Source organism: Schistocerca cancellata, chromosome 3, assembly GCF_023864275.1.
Source record: "Schistocerca cancellata isolate TAMUIC-IGC-003103 chromosome 3, iqSchCanc2.1, whole genome shotgun sequence".
Taxonomy (NCBI): Eukaryota; Metazoa; Arthropoda; class Insecta; order Orthoptera; family Acrididae; genus Schistocerca; species Schistocerca cancellata.
Genome location: NC_064628.1, coordinates 689,850,461 through 689,870,110, shown reverse-complemented (window position 1 = coordinate 689,870,110; position 19,650 = coordinate 689,850,461). Strand labels below are relative to the sequence as shown.

General features: G+C 39.6%; 1 protein-coding gene across 1 annotated transcript in view; it reads left to right on the top strand.

Moving 5' to 3' along the window:
• LOC126175674 (regulator of telomere elongation helicase 1 homolog) overlaps positions 1 to 19,650 on the top strand; it is a 100,138-nt gene that overhangs the window by 3,774 nt on the left and 76,714 nt on the right. The window contains exons 4-7 of the mRNA XM_049922598.1: positions 793 to 1,047; positions 6,494 to 6,607; positions 9,096 to 9,302; positions 9,424 to 9,615. Of these exons, the coding sequence (XP_049778555.1) occupies positions 793 to 1,047; positions 6,494 to 6,607; positions 9,096 to 9,302; positions 9,424 to 9,615 (768 nt within the window). The remainder of the gene's footprint in view (positions 1 to 792; positions 1,048 to 6,493; positions 6,608 to 9,095; positions 9,303 to 9,423; positions 9,616 to 19,650) is intronic.

The following is a 19,650-nucleotide window of genomic DNA, read 5'->3' as shown; positions in this document are numbered from 1 at the left end:
AAATTATGGCAACCATCTTTTGGGACTGTGAGGGTACTTCTACACAACCTGTCTTGCAACACCACAATGAATACTGAGAGGTACAAGTTGCCATCAAAAGAAAAGTCTTCGATTTTTGTCTTGCAGAATTCTCTCCCTTCATGGCAGTGCTCATACAGCTTGGGTGACTCAGGTGGAGCTTCGAAGGTTCAATTGGGAAGTATTCCTGCATCCTTCATATTCACCAGGTCTTGCCCCCAAGTGATTTTTACATGTTCTTGCAACTCGTGAAGTCACACCAACAGTGAACAGCTGGTTACGGGCACTCGGCCAGCTCCAGTACGACACTAGTTTGGAAAAACTTGAATCCTATTACCAAAAATGTTTGGAAAAACTGAAGAGAGAGAAGACAGAAGCACTGTACAATGCCAATAAAATTATTTCAACATGATAAATTTTGTGTAAATTTTTTTTCTATAAAATAGGAAAACTTGCTTATTGGGTGCCCCTTGTGTATGGTTTTATTTCCATTTTTAATTTATTAACTTTAACACATTCATTTATGACACTCTTATGTTTACTGATTACAGATTGCTAACAAATGTGATGCTAACTTTTATACACCAGTATTGTTTGTAATCAGTATCAACAATTTCTTTTGTTTGATTATATATTATTTGTACCATCATAAATCAGGTGATGGATGGATTGTGACTGTTGTGTTGTTACAATAAATTGATCATTCGTAATTACGTTTGTGTTTGTGTGCTGCAAATTTTTAATAGATGTTGTGAATTTACTGCATTTTCCCAGGTGCACATGTGCCGTGTTAGAGTCTCATCTCGCACATGCTATTTCTACAATAATGTGGAATCCAAGAAAGAAGATCCTGCCTTTAGGAATGAGGGTATTCTCGATATTGAGGACCTTGTTGTAGCAGGACGTAAGACCAAGTGTTGCCCGTACTTTATGGCTCATGAACTCAAGCAGACAGCAGATGTAGTCTTCTTACCATACAACTACTTGCTTGATCCCAATACAAGGACAACATTTGGTGTGGAAATAAATGTACGTGTTATAGATGGTAGTAATAGTAGTACTGGGTATAACTGCGAATGAATTGTGTGGGAAACAGAAGTTTATTTGTAGAAATTCACTTATTTCTTGAATGAATTGTATTTGCATGTTCCTGAATTAAGTTAGTTATTATGTTTATTAACACTTTTAGGCTTCAGATAATTCTGTGAGTATCAACACAGTATTACTTCTAGAAAGAAACAAAATGTTCGAATTATTTGCAGTGCAACATAATTTACATTAGCTTGAAAATGGTTGCTACATTGTCTGTAGTTAAGTCTGAATTGTTTTCTTTGTTTGTCTCTGCTAACTCAGGATACTTTTTTTTGTCTCATTATGTACAAATGTGTGTGTTTGATTTAATGTTCTCAAGACCTGTCCAGAATGAACAGCATACTGCAATGTGCACTAACAAACAAATAAAAGTTGTACATAAACATGCATAGCAGCATTGCCCCAGTCAATGTGTATATGTTTTTTTATTTTCTTTTCTTTATTCATCGAAGGAACAACTCTAAACGGTACAGGATTTGTCAAGGTAATACAGTGCCAACTGGCAGGCCAAAATATGACACACAACATACATAACATGCTTTAAGAGGAGAGGACAGGTAGCCTGTGGTGGTAGGACAGGCAGTCGGCCATCACATTGATTAAAGAACCATCCCGTCATTTGCCTTAGTGATGTAGAAAAACCCAAATCAGAATTGCCACACACAGCATCTCCATCCTTCTGACTATGAAGTCAGTGTCTTAACAGATGCACTGCCTTATTCAGTAATTCTCTGTTGTATAGTGTCCCTTCATTTACACACAAATTGTTTCAGGTAACATGCAATGTAAAACAGAGTTCCCTTCTTCACTGCCCACACACTGAGGGCACCCGCTGATGACTCCTGGATTGTTTCTAGCCACTTCAATGTAAAACATAGTTCGACTCTTCGCTGCCATTCACACTAAGATACCAGTTGATGACTCCTGGACTGAGAAGATGCTGCTGTGCCCCTTGCCTCGATTTCGGCCTCCATATTCAACTATATGCTACTGTCCTCTTGAAAAACTATCAACAGACTTTACTGTTGTGCATTATACATCTTGACACACCATCTTTCTGAAATTAGTAAAGCATAATCGTGTAGTGAAATGTTACAAGATACTGTAGTTAACCCCTTTCTTTACTATCCACTACTGTGATTCCTGTAAGTCATATTTAATTGTTCAATATGCACTACTTGTGAAAAACATTTACCTGCCTTTTAAGCAAATCTGTTTTAGTAATCTTTTGCAATTTATTGCACAATTTTGTCACCTGTTTTAAACTGCTATTCTGAGCTTTTTTCTGGGAAAACACAACTCCAAACTGACTCTTGTTCCACGATTATATGTAGAACTATTAGTGAAGTATTTAGTAATATTTTCCCTGAGATGCACCACAGATTGATGTATGTTCTCACTTGATGTAGTAAGGATGTCCAGCTTTTTAAATAGCTCTTTACAGTGAGCCCAATTACTACTTCTATTTGTTATTATTATGGCCCTTTTCTGTGGTTCAAAATCCATGTCCTTGTTGTGTGCCATCAGTCTCTAGAAAAGAATACCAAGCTAGGAATTGGATGTATGTAAGCATAGCATGTTACCATAAGACAATGTCTGTTCCAAACAGATGCTAACACCCTCAGAGTGTAGCGTGCTGATGACATTCTTTTTTGCCAGTATCTGTGCATATTCACTCTGTTAGCTGACAGTCAATGTTCACCTTTAAAAACAATGCGTTTGCTACACAGTCCTATATACACTTAGGCGAGAAAAGTCATGGGATACCTCCTAATATCGTGTTGGACCTCCTTTTGCCCAGTGTAGTCCAGCAACTCGATATAGGTTGGACTCAACAAGTCGTTGGAAGTCCCCTGCAGAAATATTGAACCATACTGCCTCTATAACCGTCCATAATTATGAAAGTGTTGCCAGTGCAGTATTTTGTGCATGAACTGACCTTTTGATTACATCCCATAATCATGTTGATAGTGTGGATCTATGAATATTGAATTCCCTAACAACTTCCGAAATGGAACATCCCGTGCATCTAGCTCCAACTACCATTCTGCGTTCAATGTCTATTAATTCCTGTTGTGCAGCCATAATGCCGTTGGAAATCTTTTCACATGAATCACCTGAGTACCAGTGACAGCTCTGCCAATGCCCTGCCCTTGTATACCTTGTGTACGCGATACTACAGCACATCTGTATATGTGCATATCGTTATCTCACAACTTTTGTCACCTCAGTGTACATGTGTTTTCTTTGCTCTAAGAAAGGACAGTATCTGGGAACTTAGCAACAGTTTCAATCTTGTTTATTAGCCTTTCACTCTCTCAAGACTTCAAATGTATGGCGAGTTGATTAATTTGGGGGAGGGGACCAAGCAGCGAGGTCATCGGTTGTATCTGTGTAGGGAAGGAAGTTGGCCGTACCCTTTCAAAGGAACCAGCGCAGCATTTGCTTGAAGCGATGCAGGGAAATCACGGGAAACCTAAATCAGGATGGCCAGATGCAGGTTTGAACTGTCATCCTCCGTAATGTGAGTCGAGTGTGCTAACCGCTATGCCATTTCGCTTGGTGTATGGTAAAAGACTACCTACAGTTGTTCCGCCCAGGACTCTTTGGTTTGTTCCAGTGAATAATAGCATGTAAGGGCAAGGTTAGCATAATTTTATTTTTATCATTACTAAAGGCATGCTGGATGTCTCTGTTGTAATAGCTTACATGCAGTGCTTTTTCCTTGAAGGAACTCACCTAGTACTACCGTATGACTGGTTCTTGAGTGTTGCTCAGTAGCCTGGAACTCATATCAAATTTATTTGACAGGAAAGAATAGGAAAATTCCAAGAAAAGTTGTATGGTCTGTATAGTCAGTATGTGAGCAGACATTGTCACAAATATCCAAACATCTGTCATCTCACTCTAGTTGTATTTTGCATATTGACGGTGAGGGTATAATTACAGAATTTTGAGCCTATACATGGTAGCATAGAATCAGTTGTTCTTTCCACACAGCATTCACGAATAAAATAGGAAGAGAAGAAAATGATATTGATGCACCATGTAGTTACTGTGTGACTGTTAGAGTTCAGTTATAGGTGTAACTGTAGAAGATCCCCTGTCCAGCCATCCGGATTTAGGTTTCTCATGATTTCCCTCAATCGCTCCAGGCATATGCTGGGGTGGTTCTGTTGAAAAGAGCACAGCCAGTTTCCACCCCCCCCCCCCCCTCCACCCCCATTCTTTTGTAATCCAAGCTTGTGCTTCATCTCTTATGATGTCAGTGGCGTGTTAAACTCTATCTTCTTTCTTTCTGTGGAAGTTCCATCAGCATCGAATTTTAATTAAGAACATTTTAGATCTTTTCTGTCTCAACAGATTTTGTGGAATAACATCGATGATAGCGCTAAACTTCATACCTGCTCCAAGTGAAGTCAAACTATGCCCTAGAATGTATTTATTGTATGTTCATTGAGCGTGTAGCAATAATTATTGAGAAGTCTGAACTGTATTTTGAATTTTGTGTATTTGTATGTTCAGATTGTTCCACATCAACATTTGTATGTTTTTTATAAAATGGGAGCCATGACATCAAATTCTGTAAGGTGAGCTTGCTTTAGATTATTCTGTGCTTTCTGGGAAGATCAGTGGCCGTCATAAATACGTGGCCTTATGGTGACTACATTTGTAATGTTTTCTTGTCAGGTTTGTATAGAATTAGTTGGGCAATTCAGATGTGGAGTTTACACTGTGTGATCAGAAGCACCTGGACACCTATTGTGGATGTTAATATGGGATGTCTCCATCCTTCACCTTATTAACAGCTTGAACTCTGCAGGGGACACTTTAATGAATTGTCTATGCCAATATCTATGCAGTAAAGGCAGTCCATTCTTACTCGAGCTGAAACCATAGAAGGTAGTGATGTTAAACGAAATGGTTTGGAGCGAAGTCAAAGTCCTAAACTGTCACAGAGATGTTCCACTGGGTTCAGATTGGGACTCTGGGCAGGACAGTCCATTTGAGGACTGTTATTGTCCACAAAGCACTGTCTTACACATGGTGCCTTATGAATGTGTGCATTATCTTGCTGTTAACAGTCATTGTCTCTGAATTTTTCCTCTACTGTTTGCAATACAAAATTCTGTAAAACGTGATCATATACTTCCGCATTTAGCATTTCCTTTAGCACAGTAAGAGAACCACACCGTAACCACGAAAAACACCCCGAAGCCATAAAATCACCTCCTCCATACCTCACTGTTGGTACTACGCACAATGACAGGTAATGTTTTCCAAGCATTTACCAAACCAAAAGCCTTTCAGCTGATTACTGCAGGGTATACTGTGGTCATTACTCCAAAACACTCATTTCAAGTCATCCACTGTCACCCCAATATTTGACGGTCTCTGTCCATCAGCACATGAGCACTGCCTGGTCTTTGTTTAGCTGAGGTTGTTCCTTCACGTTTCCACTTCACAATCGCATCACGAGAATCGCATCACGAGCAGTTGACTTGGGCAGCTGTAGAAGGGTTGTAATGCCCCTGATGTATTTGTTACCTGCGTGAAACTCAATCACTAGTCCACTTATGAAGTCACAAGACTGATCTGTTCCACTGTTACTGCTTCTGTACTGACAACACAATACTCCCTGCCTCATTTCTGCAGTGGCAGGTCCACCTCTCATGGCATGGTGTGGTTAGTTCTGTATTACATAGGGGTAGCCAGATATTTTTGATCAGATGGTATATATATTAAAAGTAAAGTATGGGCACTTGGGAGTAATACAACTTTGTCTATGTTACAGAGAGAGAAAGGAAACGGAAGGGACTATTGATGTCATCTGCATCAGGACTTTATACAGAATCAACGGTGATGAGTGAAAATGTTTGCTGGAACAGGATTTGAACCCTGAATCTCCTGCTTACTAGGCAGTTGCGTTAACCACAGTGATACATAGTCACAGTGTTTATTGCAGATGTGTGGACTATCTTGGCATGCTTCTCAGCTGACCCACATTCTCACCTAGTGCCGCTTATCCATAGTCCCTGTCCATGTCCTCCATGCTCACTACTTTCAGATTCCTGCAGGAGATCAGATGTAAATGTGCATCCGCACTGAAGATGGTAGATTTATTATCCATCGAGGCAAATCAGTTACATGTATGCGTGGTGTCTGTTCTTTTTGAACATGTCCGAAAGAATAAGACACCATGCATTCATATAGTTGTCTGTGTTACCGACTTGAAGTATTCATGCAAATTGCAGTGTCAGGGTTTTCTTTCCCAAGGTAGCTGTTGTTAATATGCACTGATGGTTTTATATCCGAGATTGCTGTTGTTAAAGAATTGTGTGTCTATCACAATACTGAACTAATAATCACATTTTCTTTTCAGAACAATGTTATAATTCTGGATGAGGCACATAATATTGAGAAAATGTGTGAAGAATCTGCCTCATTCCAAATCTCAAGTTCTGATATTGCCCTGTGCATACAAGAGGTTACTCAGGTTAGTATCTGTTTGTTCTTTCCTTCAGTGATTAGCAGTATTTGCTTGGTAGGAATAAGAAAGGTAAGTGTGTCCATTTATTTTATCACCAAATCCTTACATGCTGTAGGGGGTTCTTTGCCTTCTGCTGTTGCAGGCTCTCTTGTATGTGACATGATTTATTTTATGACATTATTCGTTTTATATAATAGTGTCTTCCTGCAGTAGGCAACATTAATTTTATAAAATATATATGCACTCTCTCTAGCTACTACAGGGTGTATACGACCCAGGACAAACAGGAGATCCGGGAAAAACCCGGGAATTTTTTCATCCGGGAGAAAAGCGTGAATTTTTTTAGCATTCCAGGACTTTTTTTTGTTTGTTTTAGTTTTCAGTTATATTTATGTAATTTTGACTGGAAGAAATTATAATCTAACAAAGGATATTACTGCATCTTGCCACTGCAGAATGATACTGCAGCAATAAAACATGAACAAGAGGAAAAAACTAAAATAAAACTGAAGTTGCCAAGGAAATGTGCCATATACACAGCAAAACACCGTGCTCCTTCCAGTAGCAAAATGTGTCAAAGTCATTAGGAAGACTATGCTATGCTTCATGACAACAAATTGCCTCTGATGAGCATGACGTCATAACTGTTTACATTAGATTCGTGTGAGGAGTTGCAAGCGAGCCCATGCGCATGCACAGTTGAGTCGCGCATGTACCTTCTCTCGCTTCTGGCTAAAAAAGTGTGGCTGTTAGCTGTGCAAGATGCTACCCGGAAAAATTTTATTGGCGCGCGCAAGCTGCCATATTTATTGGCAGCCAACTGGGGCATCTGCCTCGGGCAGCATTTCCAGTCAAGCTTTAATCGCCTTGCAGAACAACGAAGTTATTTTTGTAGATTTGCTAAATAAATATGGCTTTATTAATCTTATCCACTGAGGCAGTCAATTTATTGAAACAAAGTGTTTAATTCCACACTATTGGCTAGTTTCAACTGTTCACTGCATTTCAAAAGATGTTCACTGCATTTAAAAAGAGCATGTTTTCATCTTCTAGCACATATGGCATTATGCTATAATAAAGAACCAAAAATGAGATAATACACTGGTACTCTAAGAAAATTTACAACCGAATCTGGACATACGAATGTGCCCTTTAAGCCGAATTATGCATTTTAGTTTGTTTCATGAAATTCCTCTGATGTCTTGTTTCTTTTATGTCATCATGTAAGATCTTCTAATTTTTACATGTACGAACATACGGGCTTCCTGTGTCATCATAGCTGTGCAACTGTGGTGACGCCTGTTATCTGGCGCCCTCTGGCAACTGCTGAAATGAACCTCTTTCTAACAGGTTGCGGGAAAACATTGTGATTGATTGATTGAAAAATGTTGCTTTCAAAGTAAATTTCTTTTTACACAAGATGAACTAAGTATGAGAATGTGTGATGAATTTGTTAAATAACAGAGTTTGACTCTCATTTAATAATCGCATATTTGAGGATGACCATTTGGAAAAAATTTCGAGCTCAGAAGATCAGACATTTATGTCGGTATTAAAAATTTTACTGGCACATTTGTGTGATGTATCTTAAAGTGTAACGCGCACAAAAAAGATCAACATTATACATGAAAGTTTCACTTCTCTTGCAGCGTAATATTCGTCGAGACCAGTATTATATGTGAAAGCTCTGCTTTTCTTGTAGCAACACTATGTATATTAATTTACACCATAAACTTTTCCTATTTGTGTGTACATGCTACTTAACAGTGATAATGCTATTGGTTGACTACATCATGTGTCCTAAGCTCTGAATATCCGCTGTATCAGCTGGCGAGATCACGTGGCGTAAGTTATGACTGGCTTACGAAAGTGCATCGCAATCTCATTTTGAATGCTTCAGAAAGTAACATTTAGTGTTTAGTGGAATTCAAATTTATACTTTAGCAATATGAAAATGTGCAGCGTACATGGTCTTTTTTGTCTGAGTTTTGTTTTCTAAAGGGCTGAGAAATTCTATGCTGGTGTATAAAACCATAACCATTCAAAGGACTGATAAGTTTTACAGTTATGAGGAAAAGTATAATGTCACTTAACACGGAAGAAGTGTATTTTCACCTGGGAGATAGTGTGTTTTTAACCAGGAAATCCGGGAATATTATTTTCCTTGTCCGCGTATACACCCTGTACTATGTCGCCACACCAAATGGCTGTTCTCCATTATGTCTGTTTCTTTTCCACCACAGCATCATACCCACTCATACCTAACCCCCCATTCTCCCTCTCTCTCTCTCTCTCTCTCTCTCTCTATCAACCCCCACCCCCTCCCTCCTGCTTTTCTCTCTCTCAGACTGAATATGCTGAAGTGTTGTACAGAGTGTTACAATAATGGATATTATCAAACTTTAGTAACAGTAGATGTCTGTCTTACAATGTAACACATTTGAAAGTATTGTTATTTTGGTATGTAACAGACAGTACCTTTAATTCTTCTCAGGTAATGGAAGACATGTATGCTGAAACGCAGACTGGATTTACTCAGTCCGATGGTGATTCAACACCGAAGGATTTCACAGCAGATGATTTGTGTGTCCTTAAGACAATGTTCCTGGAACTGGAAAAGGCAGTTGATGCAGTTGAGGTTACTCCAGAGGGTAGCACATATCCTGGAAGCTTTCTTTTTGAGCTTATGTCTAAAGCTGAGGTGAATTGTTGAGAGCTTGTACTTTTCAAATGTATTTTGATATTTAGTTCTCCCAAGAAACAAATTTTATTTTATCTTGTCACTGTTTTTCATGATTCTAAAGTAACTTTCTTTTTAACAGATTACACATGGCAAAAAAAATCTTGTTGTTGATTTACTTAGTAAAATTATCCAGTATTTGTCAACAACAAGTACATCACCATTCCAGAGGAAGGGTACAGGTCTACAGAAATTTGTAGAAGTGCTGAGGATAGCATTTAGTACAGATGTAAATTCATCCCGACACATTGATCATGTTAAACGCTGCTATAAGGTGAGTTTCATAATGTGATAATACTTCCATAGCAAGTTCTGCACTGTACTGATGTTACAGATACAGTCATACTGGTAGATAAATGTTTTAGCTCCCATTTTGGGTAGTATTTCATTGACTTTGTGATTTCGGAGCTAGGTTATTTCACTATCACAACTGGAATGCAATTTATGTTAAATATGTTTTCCTTTCATTAACCTGACACCTGTGATTCGGCACATATTTAAACTACTGGAGCCCGAAAGTTCAAATTTCCACCCATCCTTCCAGTTTTAGGTCTTCAGTGTTCTGCTAAACAACTTAAGTCAAATACTGGGATGGTTCCTTCAAAAAGAAATGTCGATTTTCTTCATACCCTACCCCCATTTGAGCTTAGGCTTTATCTATAATGATCGATCCGTTACGGAATATTACACCCTAATCTTCCTTCCTTTTAAAACCTATTAATTAACTGTAGAGTTACTTGTTTGTGTCTGTTTGTGACATATTAAACTTGAGGTTTTTAAATATGTGTTTGAAGAATTTGATGTCACCACTAACTCCTCCTCCTCCTCCTCCCACAACGACGACAGCAACAACAACAACAACAACAACAACCACCACCACCACCACCACCACCACCACCACCACCACCACCACCTCCAACTCCCCCTCCCCTTTCCCCTCCCCCTCCCTCTACCTCCTGCTGCAACTAAAAGATGACGACTACATGTCTTCTTTGTGGAATAAAGATTTTAACAAATTATTTAGCAATAAAGAGATGACTCACGGGAAAGCAGAAGTGCTGCACCATCAACAGATACACAAATCAACAGATACAACAAATGGAACAGAGGTTTGCTTTTCTAGGTTTCAGAATGAAATTCCTTTCTCAAGATGTAGGAGAAAAACACACACACACACACACACACACACACACACACACACACACTCTCTCTCTCTCTCTCTCTCTCTCTCTCTCTCTCTCTCTCTGCCCCCCCCCCCCCCCCCCTTCCTCTAAGTTAAAAATATCCTAATGGGTGAGATATGCTGAAAGCGTTTAAACTGTAGCGGGAAAGCAAATCACAGCAATTGCATGATCCTGTTTAAATGTATGTAATTACCTGGCCCTGTAAGGGTCCTTTTAACACTTTGAACCCAAGATTGATATTGAATGCATGGAAGATCAGAAGGTTCGTGAAGACCGTGACCTGCATTTGTGCAGAGTTGGGTTGCAGCGAGTGTGCAGACCACTGGTAACTCAGGAAGACTACACGAGAGAGTTAAACATTTTATTGAGATTTGTGGTGCTACACTTGTAGCATGGTGACCCCCCTTTCCTCCCCTTTGTCAGGTGGCATGGATGACACATGGTGCCCTGCGGTGGCCAGCTGTCAGACAAGAAGCTGGCCATGACATAGGCATCCATGAAAGCTGTCACCCAGAAGCCCATTCAGCAGCACATGTCCCAGTCACGTATGGCATGGCCGTTTATAGAAGGTCACAGTGGTGCAGAAATGTGCTAGAACTGTTGTAGGGGTGACAGCTTCCAGGAGAATTTGACCTTCTGAGCAAAGGCACATGGTGCCAGGACACCATTACCATTGTAGGAGGGCAGCAGCTGTATTGCCAGGGAAGGAGTATGGCTTCGGCTGAAGTGAGCCTGGAGGTGGCCCACCAATAGAAAGGTGCAAAGTCCAGTTAGAAAGACTTGGTGCTAGAAAATGGTCCAGCAGTGGCAAAGGTCCAAAGTTGTAGTGGCTGCTTGCTGATCTGTGGCTCCCTCCATAGCCCTCTTGTTGTAATAAGTGCTGCTCTTTTTGTAAATGCCTCTGCTAGAATTGACTGTTATTTATAATAGTTAAAAACTCATTTGTTGTGCTGATGTACTGCTTACAGCTGTGTATGGAATAACTGATCTGTGGATCAGTGGTGTAGGAACTGCTTGGTGTGACCTGCAAGAGCCCCATATTTCTGCTGTGTCAACAGGATTTCGGTCCCCAGCTTGATTGGCCCTACAGTGCATAAACAGCCCTGTTCCTGTGACTGTGATGCCAGTGCCTTGCCCGCCACTTTCTGTTTATGGCTTCTTCATCTGCTGTGGCTGAGCTGCTATTTTCCACAGTATTGGCCAAAAAATAGTGACGGCACTACAGCAAAGTAGGAAATGGCTGTATGGTCCACCTGTAGGAAACGGCGGTATGGACCACCAGTAGGAAATGGCTACTTCCATTGAATTTCTACCTGTTTCTGGTGGCTCCATCAGAGACCAATAGGAAGTCAATGGAACAAGAACTGAACTATATACGAAAGTGAAATGTTGAGTAAATGACACACTAGACATGATCACCTCAGCTGTGGCATTAACCACAAGTCTGAGGAGGACAGGTCAGGACAGGACAGGAGAAATCCAAACATGGAGAACTGATTGAACTCTAAAAAGTAAAGTCGTCATTCAGTGTTATCTTGCACCAATACAAATGGATTGAAAGCTGCAGGAAGACCTTTCTCTGTTGATCCTAACTCAATATGTTGTTGATGGAGGCAAGAAGATAAACACATGGCTGCAAAGGTAAGCTTCGAATCTTTCCATGGGCCTAAAACAGGGAAATATGCTGAAATTTATAGTGATGTAATTGGTTCTGTCAATGAACTTCAGAATGATGTTTGTGCTGCCTCTTACAAAATGATTCAGAACAAAGCTTGTGAGATAGCTGTCATGCTCAACATTGACAGAAAAGATTTTAAAGCAAGCGTTGGTTGGGTGATTTGTTTTATGAGATGACAAATTCTCTGTCTACGAAGGAGAATGTCTTTGCGTCATTGTTTAGCTTGAGACTACACAGATAAAATAATCGAGTTCCACCTTCATGTAATACAAGTGCAACAGCAATATGACTGTTTCCTCACCCAGGTTGGTAACACAGACCAGATGCCATTGTTTTTTGATACACCTCATAACACCTCTGTTGCTCCAACTGGCTCAGAAAGTGTCCTTGTGAGGACGATTGGAATGCAGAAACTAAGATGAACGGAGAAACTAAGATGCACAGAGATGATGTGCATTACAGCAGATGACAATAAACTTCCACCGTATCCCATCTTCAAAAGGAAGACATTACCAGAGGAGACCATCCCACATGGAATTCACTTATGAGTTCAGGAAAAGAGCTGTATGATAGTAGATTTGATGGTGGATTCATTGGAGAAAGTCTGGGGAAGACGACAAGGGGCATTATTACAAAGGAAGTCCTTTTTTGTCCTAGACAGTTTCTGGGGTCACCTTGTGGAAGCTGTAAAGGAGAAAATTAAATGGATGAAATCTCATTCTGTGTGAAACTTGAAAGACTAGCACTCATGGAAGAAAAGATTCTGGCAAGACATGGCTTAGCCACAGCCTGGGGAATGGTTCCAAAAGAAATTTTCACTCTGCAGTGGGGTTTGCACTGATATGAAATTTCCTCCAGATTAAAAACTATGATCCAGACTGAGACTCGAACTTGGGACCTTCGACTTTCACAGGCAAGTGCTTTATCAACTGAGCTACCCAAGCATGACTCACAGTCCATCTTCACATCTTTATTTCCACCAGTACCATATGTCCAGGAAATAAGGTACTGACAGAAGTAAAGCTGTGAGGATGGTTTATGAGTCGTGCTTGGTTAGCTTAACCAGTAGAGCACATGCCTATGAAAGGCAAAGTTCACGAGTTTGCCACTTGATCCAGCATACAGTTTTAATCGCCCAGGAAGTTTCAAGCAAATGGATCTCTGCACACATATTAATATGTAAACAAGAAAAACAAATAGGCTCTGTATGTAATGGCTTTCTTGTTGATTTTCAAAATGATGAGACAGATGTGTGAGAAAAAAATATGAGCAACAATATTATGAGAAGGAAATTTGCTACTCACCATATAGTGGAGAGATGCTGAGTCAGAGATAGGCACAACAAAAAGACTTTCACAATTATAGCTTTTGGCAATTAAGGCGTTTGTCAACAATAGACACACATACACAAACTCAACTCACACACACGACTGTAGTCTCAGGCAACTGAAACCACACTGCGAGCACTGGTGCTGCTGCTCCTTTATTTATTTGGAGATAAACACATTTTATCTTTATAGATGGAATGAGATATTGGGTTAGTGCACAAATTTGTAGTATTTTCCCATAAGTTTAATAAACACAATAGGTACATGTAAAAGAGACTAAGCCACCAGTAGTATATTCTCCTTCACTGTTTACAACGGTCTGCTAATGCTGGGAAAGCTTTCAATTCTGGGACTATAGAAATCACATGGTTTTGAGGTGGAGCGTGTTTTTATCTGGAAGATCAAGTTAATACGATGGGTGCAGATGACTCCTGTATAGTGTTTTTGGGTAGTCTATCAGAATATGGGTGGTCGTTATCGTGGAGTAGCATCATTTTGTGCAGTCTTCCTTTTTCTTGTTCTTGGGTTTCATCTGCAAGACGTCAAGACTAAATGTCAGCAGCAGTGGTTACACCTCAGGAAAGCAATTTATAGTACACTACATAGTCATCCTTTGGTGGATGTGCACTGGTCTTTGTATGGGGAGTTGCTGCTTTGTTTGGTCTGAACCATTCCTTTCTTTTCCTTACATTAGTATAAAGACACCATTTCTGGTCACCATTAACGATACAGGATAGGAATGGTTGGTGTTGTTCATGAACCAATTGATGATGAATAAGCAGAGATGCACTATGGCCACCCACTGATTTTTGTGATTTTAGCTTAAGCATGCAGTACCCATACACCCAATTTTTGAACCTTCCCTGTTGCATGTAAATGTTGCACGATGGTGGAATGATCGCAGTTCAACACATTTGCCAGTTCTTGAGTGCACTGACATGGACTGTTGTGGATTAATGTGTTTAAATGGTCTTCATCAAACCCTGAAGGTCTTCCTGAATGTGGAGACTCACTAACATTGAAACAAACCTCTTTAAAATAAGAAAGCCATTTTCTTGCTGTGCTCTGTCTGACGACATTATCCCCATACACAACACATGTTTCTGGCCGCCTTTGCTGCCGTCACCCCTCTATTGAACTCAAACAGAAGAATAGGTCGGAAATGTTCCTATTTCTCCACTTGGCACTCCATTTTCTAGCATCCACAGCTCCACTCACTACCTCCAGATGACAAAACGACAATAGATGAATTCAAATAGCAACAGTGAACTATAAATAAAAAAATAACAATCAGTAAATAAAACCATGGTGTTGTTGTTGTGGTCTTCAGTCCAGAGACTGGTTTGATGCAGGTCTCCATGCGACTCTATCCTGTGCAAGCTTCATCATCTCCAAGTACCTATGATGACCTACATCCTTCTGAATCTGCTTAGTGTATTCATCTCTTTGTCTCCCTCTATGGTTTTTACCCTCCATGCTGCCCTCCAACACTGAATTGGTGATCCCTTGATGCCTCAGAACATGTCCTACCAACCGATCCCTTCTTCTAGTCAAGTTGTGCCACAAATTTCTCTTCTCCCCAGTTCTATTCATTACCTTTTCATTAGTTACATAATCTACCCATCTAATCTTCAGCATTCTTCTGTAGCACCACATTTTGAAAGTGCCTATTCTCTTCTTGTTTAAACCATTTATTGGCCATCTTTTACTTCCATACAAGGCTACACTCCATATAAATATTTTGAGAAAATACTTCCTGACACTTAATTCTATACCCACTGTTAACAAATATCTTTTCTGCAGAAACGCTTCCCTAGCCATAGCCAGTCTATATTTTGTATCCTCTCTACTCCGACCATCATCGGTTACTTTGCTCCCCAAATAGCAAAACTCGTCTACTATTTTAAGTGTCTCATTTCCTAATCTAATTCTCTCAGCATCACCTGATTTAATGAAACTACATTCCATTATCCTAGTTTTTGTTGATCTTCATCTTATATCGTCCTTTCAAGACACTGTCCATTCCGTTTAACTGTTCTTCCAGGTCCTTTGCTTTCTCTGACAGTATTACAATGTCATTGGCAAACCTCAAAGTTTCTATTTCTTGTACATGGATTTTAATTCCTACTCTGAATTTTTCTTTTGTTTCCTTTACTGCATGCTCAATATACAGATTGAATAACATTGGGGTTAGGCTACAACCCTGTCCAACTCTCTTCTCAACCACTGCTTCCCTTTCATGCCCCTTGACTCTTATAACTGCCATCTGGTTTCTGTACAAATTATAAACAGCCTTTCAGTCCCTGTGTTTGATCCCTGCCACCTTCAGAATTTGAAAGAGAGTATTTCAGTCAACATTGTCAAAAACTTTCTCCAAGTTGGCAAATGGTAGAAACATAGATTTGCCTTTCCTTCTTCTAAGATAAGTTCTTGGGTCAGTATGGCCTCATGTGTTCCAACATTTCTACAGAATCCAAACCGATCTTCCCCGAGGTCAGCTTCTACCAGTTTTTTCATTCGTCTGTAAAGAATTCGTGTTAGTATTTTGCAACTGTGACTTATAAAATTGATAGTTCGGTAATTTTCACATGTGTCAACACCTGTTTTTCTTTGGGTTGGAGTTACTATATTCTTCTTGAAGTCTAAGGTATTTCACGTGTCTGGTATGTCTTGCTCACCAGATGGTAGAGTTTTATCAGGGTTGGCTCTCCCAAGGCTGTCAGTAGTACTGATGGAATGTTGTCTACTCCCGGGACCTTGTTTCGACTTATGTCTTTCAGTGCTCTGTCAAACTCTTCATGCAGTATAATATCCCCCATTTCATCTTCATCTACGTCCTCTTCAATTTCCATAATATTGCCCTCAAGTACATCGCCCTTATATAGACCCTCTATATACTCCTTCCACCTTTCTGCTTTCCCTTCCTTGCTTAGAACTGGTTTTCCATCTGAGCTCTTGATATTCAGACAAATGGTTCTCTTTTCTCCAAAGGTCTGTTTAATTTTCCTGTAGGCAGTATCAATCTTACCCCTAGTGAATAATGCTTCTACAACCCTATGTAAAATAACCCATAGCAACCAACATGCAAAACAAAAACACTTTGAACTTATGCACCAACCTGTTACATAAATGCTGATATATTTTGCTTATTTACCAAAATCTAACTGATTGGGAGGAATTTTGTATTTAGTACATCTGGTGAACTTGTAATTTTACACCTCCCTCACCACCACCTGCTCTCTTCTCTCTCTCTCTCTCTCTCTCTCTCTCTCTCTCTCTCTCTCTCTCTATCTCTCTATCTCTCTATCTCTACTCTACTCTACTCTACTCTCCAGTCCCCAAATTGGAGTGCAGTAATGTACCACAAGTGATCATTTCTCACAGTTTTTCACCAAATGTGAGTGATGTAGGTGGTTGTAGTAAACAGTTTCAGATTCAGCAATCCATGTGGATAAGATTTTTAAACATCTTTCTTGACTGATCTTCTCCTCCTTCCTCCTTACATAGTCACTGACATCTGTAAGAGCATTATACGCTCTCTCTCTCTCTTTTCTTTTTTTCTTTTTCTTTTTATAAAAAAAGGAAGGTATGGGGGTATTGATTTGTTGTTGTTGTTGTTGTGTTAGTCATAGTTGTTGATCTGAAGACTGGTTTGATGCAGCTGTCCATACTACCATACTACTCTTATCGTGTGCAAGCCTCTTCAACTTTGAATAGCTACTCCCAATGAAACCCATTTGAACCTGCTTAGCATATTCATCTCTTGGGTCTTCTTGTACAGTTTTTACCCCCCCCCCCCCCCCCCGACCCCCCACTCACACACAAATTTCCCTCCAGTACTAAATTGGTCACTCCTTGATGTCTTAGAATGTGTCCTATCAACTGATCCCTTCTTCTAGTCAGGTTGTGCCACAGATTTCTTTTCTCCCTAGTTTTGTGGAATACCTCCTTATTAGTTATGTGATCTACCCACGTAATCTTCAGCATTCTTCTGTGGCACCACCTTTTAAAAGCTTCTATTTTCTTCTTCTCTGAACTGTTTTTGTCCATATTTCACTTCCATACATGACTACAATCTGTACAGATACTTTCAGAAAAGACTTGCTAATACTTAAATCTTTACCCAGTGTTAGCAAATTTCTCTTCTTCAGAAACACTTTTCTTGCCACTGCTAGTATACATTTTATATCCTCTCTACTTCAGCCATCATCAGTTATTTTGCTGTTCAAATACCAAAACTCATCTGCTACTTTTAGTGTCTTGTTTCCTAACCTAATTCCCTCAGCATCACCTAATTTGATTGGACTACATTCCATTATCCTTATTTTACTTTTGTTGATGTTCATATTGTATCATTCTTTCAAGACACTGTCCATTCTGTTTAATTGCTCTTCCAAGTCCTTTGCTGTTTCTGTCAGAATTATGTCACTGGCAAACCTCAAAAGTTATGATTTCTTCTCATTGAGCTCTAATTCCATCTCCAATTCTTCCTTTTTTTCCCTTTATTGCTTGCTCTGTGTACAGATGGTCTAAATCTGGGGATAGGCTACAAACCTGTCTCACGCCCTTCTCAACCATTGCTTCGATTTCATGCCATTCAACTCTTGTTAATAATGTCTGTTTCTGCCACTTTCAGAATTCCACTCGAGATTACCAAGTGCTTTTTCTAAACCAGTGGATGCTACAAACATAGGTTCACCTTTCTTAACTGTTTCCCAGGTGAAGTCGTAGCCAGTCAGTATTGCTTCACAAGTTCCTATATTTCTTCAGAACCCAAACTGATCTTCCTTGAGGTCAGCATCCACCAACTTCCCATTCCTCTGTAAATAATTCATGTCAGTATTTTGTAACCAAAGCTTATTAAACTGATAGTTCAGTAATATTCACACCTTTCAGCAACTGAAGTCTTTGGAATTGGAATTATTACATTATTCTTGAAGTCTGAGGGTATGTTGTTTGTCCCATACATTTTGCACACTGGATGGAATACGTTTGTCATGGCTGGCTCTCTCGGTGATATTGGTAGTTAATGAAGGAACATCATCTGCTCCAGAGGCCTTGTTTCGGCTTAGGTCTTCCAGTGCTCCATCAAATTCTTCTCACAGTATTGAATTTCCCATCTCAGCTTAAGCTACTTCTTCTACCCTCTCTAATATTGCCATAGAATTCATTTCCTGTGTGTAGCCCCTCTATACTGTTTCCACCTTTCACATTTCCCTTCTTGCTTAGTCTTGGTTTTGCATCTGAGCTGCTTCTCTTTCCTCCAAAGGCCTCTTTAATTTTCCTATTGATGGTATCTATCGCTCTCCTATTATACAAGCTTCTGTAGCCTTGCATTTGTCCTCTAGCAATTTTGTACATCCTGTCTGTCTCATTTTCTAGATGTCTGTATTCCCTCTTGCTTGCTTCATTTGTTGCATTTTTATATTTCATCCTTTCATTAATTAGAAGTTATCCACAAATTGCCATCCAGTATCCTTGACATTGATTTGTTGTAAAATCTTGGACCATATTCTGAGCTCAAACATAATGAGGTATCTTGAATAGAACATGGATTCCGAAAACACTGATCATGTGAAACCTGACTTACACTTTTCTCACATTACATATTGAAAGCTTGGAATCAAGGCATTCAGGTAGATTCAGTATTTCTTGACTTTTGAAAAGCATTTGACTCAGTACCATACCTACGTCTATTATCAAAAGTTTGATTATGTGGGGGTATAAAGTGAAATTTGTGACTGAGCTGATGTCATTTTGATAGGAAGGATGCAGCATATAGTCTTGGATAGAGAGTCATCGTCAAGTGTAGAAGGAATTTCAAGTGTGCCCCAGGGAACTGTATTCTGATTCATGCTGTTCATGTTGTATATTAATGACCTTATGGACAATGTTAATAGCTACCCCAGACGTTTTGCAGTTGATGCAGTTATCTTATAATGAAGTAATGTCTGAAAGAAGCTGCATGAATATCCAGTCAGATTTTGATAAGTTTCGAAGTGGTGCAAAGATTGGCAACTTGATTAAAATGCTCAGAAATGTAAAATTGTGTACCTCACAAAATGAAAAATGTAGTATCCTATGACTTAAGTATTAAAGAACCAAATTGGGAATCAAAC